Genomic DNA, 12,469 nt, shown 5'->3' with positions numbered 1-12,469 from the left:
TAAAATTTTGTTCAGAACGATTGCAGTTTACAATTACTTGTAACTTTAAAGGGCAATCTGAAAATCATTTTCCATTCTGTGTCATTTAATTCAAATATTTCATTCCACTTTCTTTTACCAGTAGGTTCTGTGCAATTTTGATTTAGAAGAGTATAAAATTGTCTTGATTTTTTGCATCGTAGACGAGTATATATACTCGACATAATCAGGGGCTTTGTTAATTTAATTTTTTATCAAACTTGACTTTTTTCATCCATGCTTTAATAACATTTATAACACTCATATATTCTGAAAAATTAATTTTCACTTTTGGATAAATGTTACAGAAAGATTCATAAGTCGGGAACAAACCCTCTTCATCAAAAAGGTCATTAAGGTATTTAATATTATTGTGAAACATGAATTTATTAAGAAATGCTTTCCTACCCACAAGAAAGTTAGAATTGTAAAATATTGGAGTATCTGCTGTTACTGTAAATGGATTTTGTTTATGATGTAGCTCAATCCAAAAATCAAATACATCAACCCAAAATTTGTTTTTCAGTGATGTCTTTATTTTTTTTATGTATTCTATTCCACAACTTTATTAAGATCTAAATTTGGTATGAAATTATGCAAACCCCTATCTGAAAAAAGGAGTTGTCTCATCCAAAACAATTTTAAAGAGGCTTATATAAATATAAAAGCCTTTACATTGATAATTTTTAACCCACCATCCTCATATTGCTTTACGATTACCTCTTTTTTAATTCTATGTTGAGAATGGCTCCATAAGAAAGAAAAGAATAGTTTATCTAATTCTTTACATAGCTGTCATCGGGATTTGGAATTGCCATAAAAATATGATTTAATAGAGGCAAAACCAGAGTTTTGATAACAGTAATTTTTCCTATTGATGTCAAATGTCTTAATCTCCCATTGATTTAAGATTGATTTTATTCTGCTTAACTTTGGCTGATAATTTAGTTTTGACATGTTCTGTAACTCTATACATCAAAATTAATTCCAAGTAGAGTAAACTTACAAGTCCCCCAATTCACATGAAAGTCTTTATATAGAAAGGCTATCCTGACTATATTTTTTGATCCAATCCATATTGTGTTGGTTTTTGAAAAATTAACTTTTAGTCCTGACATTTCAGAAAAGTGTTGCAATACTTTTATTGTTTCTAGAAGAGATTCCTTGCTACCATCAAGTATAATTGATGTATCATAGGCTAGTTGTGAAAAATAAAAGTTTAATTTGATTAATATTATGAAAATTTAGAAAGGGATTGGAAGTAAATACATACAATTATAAGTGCCTAATAATGAATTTCACGCGGGGATATATTCACATTTATGCAATATGATTAATAGAAAACAACTTCACACTTTAAAAACATAATTGAATTGCGTCATCTCAAGCTTATAAGGTCCAAATTTATATTATATAACATTGTCACCCTTTACTTAGAAATGTTATGATTTTTTTCCAATTTAACTTAACGCACAGGTAATTCTAAACAGGAATTCAGTTTGTACATGTATTACATTTATTTTATAACCATGCATGCATATTCAAAATAAATGTATCCAAAACAAATAGATCAGTACATGTCCATGTAATTTGATACTAAATAATAATAAAGGATTCTAATTTGAAAATCATTATTTATCTTCATTAAAAAATGATTTATTTTGCATTTATAAACCTGACAAGGGAATACCAGCATTGCTTCAAGATAGTGGTGACTTTAAGTTGAATCACCAAAATTTAAACCCACGGAAAAATTTCCACTGTATGGTATAAGATAGTAACTGCTACTTCGTCAGGCACTTGGCATTAAAAGTGAAAGTCGTGGGTCATTTAGATCTGAAGGTCCTGTGTCACTGTTGAGGCACAACTGCTACAGCCATGTCAAGGTGGTACTCGTCCTACAGCTGGTGGCATCTCTATATGATTATGTCTGTGTAAAAAATACAACATACAATCGGTTATTTACATGAAGTCATTCTTACATGGAAAATATGAAAACTCGAGGCAGTCATAGAAAATGTGAAAATGCAGCCTGCATGAAGTTTTATGTAGGTTTGGTCATATAACAAAGCAACGCTGTGTTGCTGTGGTGTTTGTTCTTGTGTATTATTTTCATTGATTAGAAGAATTATAAACTGATTGCATGTCTGAATAGTGTAGAATGTGTGTGCTGTTTGATATATGTTTCCTATCCATCATAAAAGAAATCCAGAGACCCTGAGATGACCCCCATTGGGAGCAAGCGTTAGACTTAAAAGTGATCTTCCCTTCTTTGATATTGGAAAGTGCTTTGATTTATTGTCTGTAGTAAGCTCAACTGAATATTTAATTTGTTTAAAAACTGACTGTTGTATTGGATTGTTTGTGTCTCTGTTCTACGTTCCTCTCCTCCGAGAATTTGTGTGACATTTGTCAATTTGAGCATTATGCATTATGTTTAAATTTCTGGCACTTCACCTACAGCTGGTGACATCTTCATTATGAGCGGCAGACAATGTATTGCAAACTAGGCATGTCTTTAGTGTGTTATGAAAATATATCTGATCACGCGATGGCGTTTTTTATAAGCTATGTGAATTTCAAAAGATAATCACTCCATACTTAAATAAATATTATTGTTACTCTAAAAGTTTCAATAACTTTCTCCAGCAGGTATGATTCATAAACGTATGATGCAACAACTGATGTTGCAAATGATTGAATCGGATTTATGACCTTACAGAGTCATTAGCAGGCCTATGATTTTTTAGCTCACCTGAGCTGAAAGCTCAAGTGAGCTTTTATGATTGCCTGTTGTCCGTCGTCTGCATGTCCATCTGTAAACTTTTTACATTTTCAACTTCTCCAGAACTACAAGGCCAATTTCAACCAAACTTGGCAAAAAGCATCCTTGGGTGAAGGGCTTTCAAGTTTGTTCAAATGAAGGGCCATACCCTCTTCAAAAGGGAGATAATCTCAAAAATGCAAAAATAGGGTGGGATCATTTAAAAATCTTCTCAAGAACCACTGGGCCAGGAAAGTAGAAAATTACCTGAAAGCTTCCTGACATAGTGCAGATTCAGGTTTGTTAAAATCACGACCCCCAGGTGAAGGATGGGGCCACAAAAGGGGATCAAAGTTTTACATACAAATGCATGGGAACATATTTGAAAATCTTCTCATGCAAAAACCACTGGGCCAGGAAAGTAGAATTTACATGAAAGCTTCCTTACATAGTGCAGGTTCAAGTTTGTTAAAATCATGGCCCTGGGGATAGGATGGAGCCACAATAGGGGATCAAAGTTTTACATACAATTATACAATTATATAGGGAAAAATCTTTAAAAAGTCTTCTCAAGAACCAGTGGGCCAGAAAAGTTGACATATACATGAAAGCTTCCTGACATAGTGCATGGGATTTAAGATAGTTTAATTCATGCTCCCCCCCCCCCCCCCGGGGGGAAGGGTGGGGCCACTATAGGGGATCATTTCCATACAAATATATAGAGAAAATGTTTAAAAATCTCGACGAAAACCATTAGACCAGAGAAATTTACATTTACATGAAAGGTTCCAGTGACATAGTGCAGATTTGAGTTTGTGAAAATCATGGCCCCTGGTAGTAGATTGCAGGACCACAATAGGGATCAAAGTTTTAAATGCGAACATATAGTCAAAATCTTTAAATATTGACCAAGGGGATTCAGATGAGCAATGTAGCCCATGGGCCTCTTCTTTGACTTTTAATGATTATTTTAAGTTCTTATTCTGAAGAAAATCAGGATAGAATGAAATAAATCACACTAGATTTTTCAAAAAGAGCTTAAGTGGAAACTTGGATTTAAGTGCGAGATTTTACTCAAATTTTGACTGCTCAAGTAAAAGAGAACTCCAACTTAAGTTTGAGATTGTTTTGAGAAATCCAAGGCTGGGCTGCATGAATATCTCTGTTAAGTTCAGTCTTGGGTGTGTGTGTGTGTGTTAAATTCTAGATGAATTCAACCTTTGGTATGTGTATATCTTTTTCAGCAGGGCTATAATGAGATTCCAGTTTATCTCAGTTTAACCTGTTTCCAGATGTTTTAGTGGATGAGATTCCAGTTTATATTCAGTTTTACATGTGTACAGATGTTTTAGTGGATGAGATTGGAGTTTATATTCAGTTTTACATGTGTACAGATGTTTTAGTGGATGAGATTGGAGTTTATATTCAGTTTTACATGTGTACAGATGTTTTAGTGGATGAGATTGGAGTTTATATTCAGTTTTACATGTGTACAGATGTTTTAGTGGATGAGATTGGAGTTTATATTCAGTTTTACATGTGTACAGATGTTTTAGTGGATGAGATTGGAGTTTATATTCAGTTTTACATGTGTACAGGTGTTTTAGTGGATGAGATTGGAGTTTATATTCAGTTTTACATGTGTATAGATGTTTTAGTGGATGAGATTGGAGTTTATATTCAGTTTTACATGTGTACAGGTGTTTTAGTGGATGAGATTGGAGTTTATATTCAGTTTTACATGTGTACAGATGTTTTAGTGGATGAGATTGGAGTTTATATTCAGTTTTACATGTGTACAGGTGTTTTAGTGGATGAGATTGGAGTTTATATTCAGTTTTACATGTGTATAGATGTTTTAGTGGATGAGATTGGAGTTTATATTCAGTTTTACATGTGTATAGATGTTTTAGTGGATGAGATTGGAGTTTATATTCAGTTTTACATGTGTACAGGTGTTTTAGTGGATGAGATTGGAGTTTATATTCAGTTTTACATGTGTATAGATGTTTTAGTGGATGAGATTGGAGTTTATATTCAGTTTTACATGTGTACAGGTGTTTTAGTGGATGAGATTGGAGTTTATATTCAGTTTTACATGTGTACAGATGTTTTAGTGGATGAGATTGGAGTTTATATTCAGTTTTACATGTGTACAGATGTTTTAGTGGATGAGATTCAAGTTTATATCAGTTTTTCGTTTCCAGATGTTTTTAAATTAGTGAATTGAGTATATAGGAAGAAGATATAATATGAAAATCAAACAAAAGGTCACAAATGAATTTGATGAAAAAAATCTATTCAAAACATGAAATAGCTTTGTTGTACTATTATGTGTCATTGAATTACTGTGTCTGTGATATAGGTACACTGTAGTTGTATTAATACTATTTATAAAATAGCGATGTTGAATTGTGTTTTTCATAGAATAGCTGTGTTGTACTGTATTCCAACTTTTGTTGTTAACATTTGATCTTATGTTGTGTAAATTTTACATGTACTAACTTTGTAACTTTTTATGTAAAGAGCAAGGTACATTAAGCCCCAATTTTCGCCTCCAAATTAGGGTAAACCTAAAATGAGGTTTCACTTGGTTTAATCATTATGATTATGCACTAGGGCATTGACCCTGATGATACTTGTGGAAATCAATGACGTAATATGTTCTGTGACGTCATTTTCGTCATCTGCGATTGACAAGATTTACCGAAATTGGCTGGGTTTTTTGCCTTTAAAACTATTTTTATGATAGAGCATGTGCATCAACCATAAAGATGTTTTGTGTGCACTTTAATCATGTTGAAAGTCAGTAATGAGCAAAATTTCGACGTGGTTGATAAATGCGCAGACTATCAAATTTAACGTAAACTGTTTCCCGCGTTCATCTGTAATACAAATTTCAACGTTGATGGTGTTCATACATACAAGTTTAATGAATAGATAACATCCATATGTACAGCATACTAAATTTTATAAGACTACGTAGTTTGCATTGAAGAAGATAGTGTGTAATCAGAGAATTGGAATCTTCAACACAGATATTTCCGATTCCAATTTTACTCGTTTTATGTTTGATATGGATACGCAATGCTATCAATGCAATTAATGTAACACATGGCAAAGGTCAATCACATATTCTTTTTTATTATAGATAGTATATGATATGAGTTATCCCTCTAAATTGGTGTGCATATACTGTGCCAGTTACAATGCGTATCTATAAATACATGTCTAAATACGCCTTTCCAGTCATAATGTTCTAACGTACATGTAGGCTAATTATCACTTTTTGGGTATGTTGCATGTATATATTCAAATGCTATTCTAATATTGTATTAAGCAATCTGTCAGACACATCTAATGATTGTCCATCTGAAAAAAACCCACTCATGATATATAGTATGTATGTTATTAAGTTAGAATTTTATTATGGCTTTAATTTGGCCTGGTTTTTTAAAAAAATTCACGTCTGCAACTGAATGCAATCTTTATTTGTAAAATAAAAAGTTTAATATTACAAATATCGAAAATGAAAGCGTGATAGCTTAATCGGTACCTTTACGTCAGAGCATAATAGTGCAAGAGTTCAAATTAATGCAAAATTCGATTATATTTTCCCCGTAAAAATTGAATTAGTAGCAAGTCAAACATACAGGCTTTTAATATATACACTTGAAAATCAATTCATTACAATATATTGGTTGCTCTACAATTCTTAATAGATACATTTACACTAATCGTCCTTCAAATCACAGCATCCGCCGCATCGAATCATCTACAATTGATTAAAACTTTCGGAAAAAACCAATTAAACTTTTCAAATAAAAATCATAGTGCACATTTGTTTAATAAAACTTGAAGCATATGGTGACATAAATTGGATTATTTTCATATTGAGTTCATGACGTTAAGCTTTCTTGTTCATGACGTTGCTATGGCACGCGCGAACCACATTAATTAGATAAACCTGCTTTAACGGAGATAAACTAACTTTATCGACCGTTAATCCTAACGGCATTAATTCGAATTAACGGTCGATAAAGTTAGTTTATCACGTTAACTCGAATTAATGGTCGATAAAGTGGGATAAACGGTAGTTTACATTTTTTATCTCACATTATCGACCGTTAATATGACTTGTAATGTTATTATTAAACATATAAAGAAATTTTAATTCGCATTAACGATAGATAAACCGGGTTTATCACTCGCATTTACCGATGTAACGCTGATTTTGATTGGTTGACGTGGTGTGCGGAAGAGTTTTTATTATTTGCAGTTTATTATCAGAATATCGCTAATTTACTTCGTAGTAGAATATATTTTCATGTTGGGGTAGATCCTCTATGGATTAAATTTTTATAGTTGTACTGCAATAACGTTAATTAATTTAATAATAATTTGTTGGTCAAATCTTCCAAACTCGGTCCAAGTTGTATTCATAAAGGACTTCAAATCTGTGTCAGATCTCCCGAGACATGGTGTATGGGGGCTTAGTCTCCTCTTTTGTTTGTGTGTTTGGGGTATGATGCCCCCCCCCCCCTCATCTTACGACAGGTAATGTTACCTGTATCCGTGTAAGGCTTCTTGACACGACCCCGTCTTCATGTATACTAGTAGTTAACTTACATTTAGTTTAGTCTCCACGACGAACAAGAAAAGATGTTAGACAGTAAGTGGCTTCACAGTTTATTGTCTATATAAATTAATGTACTGAATAGATTTGAGTTAGATGTTACAATTTTACAGTTTAAATTGACTAAATTTGTATCTATAAAGTATATAATGTACACACATGTAGTAGAGGCCTATTTTTTTAAAATCATAATAAATGCATGGAATTTTTTTCTGATACCGGACTCCTTGTCGAACTATGTTAGCTTCTTCAGCTATCTATTGCAATAAGCATATATATATATATATATATATACACACAGTTACATATTTGGATATTAAATGAACCTTTAACTGCAGAAACAAATAGACTGGACAAACTTTCAAATCATTGTTTTAATGTGACAAATATTAATCAACTTAGCAAAATTTGTAAATTGTTAGATAATATAATTGAGAGAGTTGGCTCTCTTGGTTAATTATAATCCCTTCTTCAAGCATTATTAAATTCTGTCCATTATATTGTTTGTACACCTTGTACATATGTATTTTCTCTGCACTGTGTTACAGTTTATGAGAATAAAGTTCATTGTCATACCTGAGGTCTAAAGCCAATTAAGTAATTTTCTACTTGTTCCATACCCCCCCCCCCTTTTTAAAAAAAAAGAAAACATCACATTTTTTGTGAAAAAATTTAAGGTACATTTCAAAAGCATTATCTAGCAAATTTTGTAGTGCAAGTTATATTTGTGTATGCTATCAATGTTACTAAAATAAATTACGAGTTCAGATCTATTTCCTTTTGAAGAAAGTGTGTATATTACCTGAAATCATTTTGAATTAAAAAAATATGTCTGTTGCCACCTTTATTGCCCTCATAATTTAAGGTAGTACTCTACATCGTCATAATGGCTAACTTCCTTTAAAAACATGGATGAAAAATCGATATCAGCAATATTTGACTTTTCCTTTTCCATTTAAATACCTAGCCGAGTAGCTCAGTAAGTTAGAATACCGACTGTTGAAGTGTGGGTCGTAGGTTCGAGTCCAGCAGGGGTTTTAATTTTTTTTCAGATTACCTTCTACTAAAAATGTATTTTTTGACAAAATAAAGTAAATTTGAAAATTTTCAACTTCAAAATATTGTTGTACATATCCTCCACTTTTGATCTACATCAAATTTCTCTGGTGTAGCATACCTCCTTAACACAAATGTGTGTCTTTTGTGCCCAAAGTATTTGATGGTTGGGACAGAATTTCTGTACATTTTTATGAGTTATTTATCTTGATTGTGATGTTAAAAATACGTCACAGTAATATTAGTTGTGAACTAATTTATTTTTAAACTGATCATCAGTATGATAACCGATAAGAGCAGTTATTAATTAAATCCCAATATTGTATGTCTTAATGACTATAAATGCATTCATTATATTTTTACATAATGAAAAAACGTTCTTTGAAGTTAAAAAAGTTAATTATTATTGTTAGGAAAATATCTGCAAGCAGTAGTTGATTAGGAGCAGATGGATTAAAAGTGGACAAAGAGAGTGTAATAATGGGGATGATGATGAGATTCTATTTAAAAAAAATTATATATAATAATATGCACATCTAAGCCCATATCATTCCTCATTCTGATTACTGGAGGAGAAGAGCATTGATGGGCAAGTTTTAAAAATATTTTACAGGTTTTAGTAGATTTATGATTGATTGTATCTCGCTCGAGAATTTTTCACTCATATGGAGACGTCACCAAAACCGGTGAAGGGCTTCAAATTTAGGCCTATGCTCATCGCTTACGGCCATTGAGCAGTGAGGGTTCTCACACCTACTACAGGTTATAACCAGAGATTTTAAATATTTGATTTTGATGATATTAGAAATGAACAAATGTATATAGTAAAGGTGAAAAGGCCACATTATTTTTTAATTAGAAAATGCAATTTTATGGGGTGAAAATAACATAAAAAGGGTTTAATCTATGGCGTTTTAAACATGCTAAAGGTACATAACTGTTTAACATGCTTTGAATTAAATCCTGTAAAATCCTTTAAAATACTGTTATGATTTTATTATACTCAAACTGAAAATAACCATTCATTTACGTGACTTAATTAGCTTGCAATAATATATCCAAAAGATATATCCAATATATAAATTGACAGGTTTAGAGAGAGAGAGAGAGAGAGAGAGAGAGAGAGAGAGAGAGAGAGAGAATGAATTTTGATTTTAGAATTAAGGTGATATGCAGTACATGGGTGAAAATATTTTTATGATTTTACACTGATATTGTTTTGTTTATCATTATTAGATCAGGTGAGCTTTTTGATGAAAATTTGTCTGTTGTTGTTGTCTTTATTGTGGTCATGAACGTTTTACATTTTTATCTTTTTTCCCCCAAACCACTGAGTCAATTTCATCCAAATTTGGCAAATTAAAGCATCCTTGAGTCATAAATGCTTGGGTGCATGACCCCAGCCACACCCCTTATCTTTGAAGATATTAGCCTTTGACTTTTAAAAAAAAATTGAGTTCGATTTGGGTTCACTCTGCGTTCACCTCGGGTCCACTAAAGCGAACCCAGCGTCCGCTTTCGAGTTTTGCTTTATGCACAAAGTCTGAAGCCGACCCAGCTTTAGTCTTACCGCCTGAAAGTCCCGCCCCTTGTAAATTCCAATATAGTAATTTTCAAGTAGCAATTGGAAGCATATACACGTGAAAGACAATATGAAGAATGTCAACCAAATCACCAGAATCTCACTATATGCGAGGCAAAATTACCATTGATGGAAAATGGTTTGAAAAATTCAAAAAAATCTGTGATATTCCCCAGTTAGGCTTATCATTATTTTAGAAGCGATATCTTATGACTGATGCAATAAAATTGACGATAAAAAAGCAAAATGGTCAACACCCTCAGAAAATCATAGGCAATTCTATGCACAGGACAGGTTAATGCTGTTAACAGACGGCTGACGGGATTTCTCCAAACGATTCATTTTAAAATGGCGGGGGTGTCTGTTTGTGTTTACATCGACGGCTGTGATTGGCTGTCCATTAATTGCATTAACGACTTGAAAAACCCGGATTATTTGTCGTTAACTCGAATTAACGATCGATAAGGCATTAACAACAGATAAAGTGGGTTTTAAACAACCAAGGACTTGTATTATCGATCGTTAATTCGAATTAACGGTCGTTAATTTGAATTAACAGTCGTTAATTTGATTTAACGACGATAAACTTAATTTATCAAATTGAAAAACTAGGATTAACGGTCAATAAAGTTAGTTTATCTCCGTTAAAGCAGGTTTATCTAATTAATGTGGTTCGCGCGTGCCATACGTCGCATAAAGTAACGTCAAAATGGCACAACATATGTTTATACATAAGTAAAGCTTTTTACGAAGACATCATAACCAGTTTATGGAAGTGTACGCCATATGAAAGAGTTTTGAGATATATCATTTAATTTGAACGCAGGGCCAAATTTGGCCCCAAACGTACCTTGCTTTTATATTAATTTTGTAAAAATGATCAGGAAAAATATTTTACTTTGAATTTCTTTTATTTGTAGGCTTTCAAAAGGCTTCATGATGACCTTAGGAAAAAGTTGTCTTTGGAACACAGACTGACAAAGACGTCGACCAAGGTAGCACCCAAACACTCACTAATTTTCCGCGGACATCTTTGTGCATTTTGTGTCCGTGGACATTTCTGTGCATTTTATGTCATATATTGGACATTTCTGTGCATTTTATGTCATCGGACATTTCTTTACATTTTGTGTCCGTGGACATTTCTATGCATTTTATGTCCGTGGACATTTTTGTGCAATTTGTGATTAAAGTCTGGCTGTGTACTGCCTGTCCATTTGTCTGTATCAGGATTTGACCAATTTTTAACAGTCATATCCTCCAAAACATTGGAATAATCTTTTAGATTAATTAGTGAACTTGTGGAATGGAAATCAATTCCTAGCACTTCATTGTCTCTAACTTAAGGGTTATTGATACACATCCCTCCTTGATTTAAACCCTTCATCTATCTTGCTATCCAGAAGTGTGAATTTTTTATAGCACATGATGTTTTAGTCTACTTAACAATACTGTATTACAAAAATACACGTCAAAGGTTTAGAAATAATGAATCATATACCATTCAGCATGCCAAGGAGATAGAGGCAGTCAAAGAATCGATTAGTAAAGGACAAGATAAGGCAGTCAATTAGTAAAGGGTGAGATTGGTCAGTAAATTAGTAAAGGCTAAGATTGGGCAGTAAATTAGTAAAGGGTAAGATTGGGCAGTAAATTAGTGAAGGCTAAGATTGGGCAGTAAATTAGTAAAGGGTAAGATTGGGCAGTAAGTTAGTGAAGGCTAAGATTGGGCAGTAAATTAGTAAAGGGTAAGATTGGGCAGTAAGTTAGTGAAGGCTAAGATTGGGCAGTAAGTTAGTAAAGGGTAAGATTGGGCAGTCAATTAGTAAAGGGTGAGATTGGGCAGTAAATTAGTGAAAGGTGAAATTGGGCAGTCAATTAGTAAAGGGTAAGATTGGGCAGTCAATTAGTAAAGGGTAAGATTGGGTAGTCAATTAGTAAAGGGTGAGATTGGGCAAAAAATTAGTAAAGAGTAAGATTGGGCAAAAAATTAGTAAAGGGTAAGATTGGGCAGTAAATTAGTAAAGGGTAAGATTGGGCAGTAAGTTAGTAAAGGGTAAGATTGGGCAGTAAGTTAGTGAAGGGTAAGATTGGGCAGTAAATTAGTAAAGGGTAAGATTGGGCAGTAAATTAGTGAAGGGTAAGATTGGGCAGTAAATTAGTAAAGGGTAAGATTAGGCAGTAAATTAGTAAAGGGTAAGATTGGGCAGTCAATTAGTAAAGGGTAAGATTGGACATTCAATTAATAAAACGTAAGATTGGGCAGTAAGTTAGTGAAGGGTAAGATTGGGCAGTAAATTAGTAAAGGGTAAGATTGGGCAGTAAATTAGTGAAGGGTAAGATTGGGCAGTAAATTAGGAAAGGGTAAGATTGGGCAGTAAATTAGTGAAGGGTAAGATTGGGCAGTAAGTTA

The 12,469-nt window shown here is 32.9% G+C and overlaps 1 protein-coding gene across 2 annotated transcripts in view; it reads left to right on the top strand.

The window, feature by feature from the left end:
• The window catches only part of LOC125649985 (focadhesin-like), a 193,024-nt gene that overhangs the window by 42,494 nt on the left and 138,061 nt on the right, over positions 1 to 12,469 (top strand). For both annotated transcript variants that reach the window (XM_048877901.2, XM_048877902.2), the window contains one exon: positions 10,977 to 11,051. In XM_048877901.2, coding sequence (XP_048733858.2) covers positions 10,977 to 11,051 — 75 coding nt within the window. The remainder of the gene's footprint in view (positions 1 to 10,976; positions 11,052 to 12,469) is intronic.

Source organism: Ostrea edulis, chromosome 5 (assembly GCF_947568905.1).
Source record: "Ostrea edulis chromosome 5, xbOstEdul1.1, whole genome shotgun sequence".
In the NCBI taxonomy this organism is placed as follows: Eukaryota; Metazoa; Mollusca; class Bivalvia; order Ostreida; family Ostreidae; genus Ostrea; species Ostrea edulis.
This window is presented reverse-complemented; position numbering and strand designations above follow the sequence as displayed.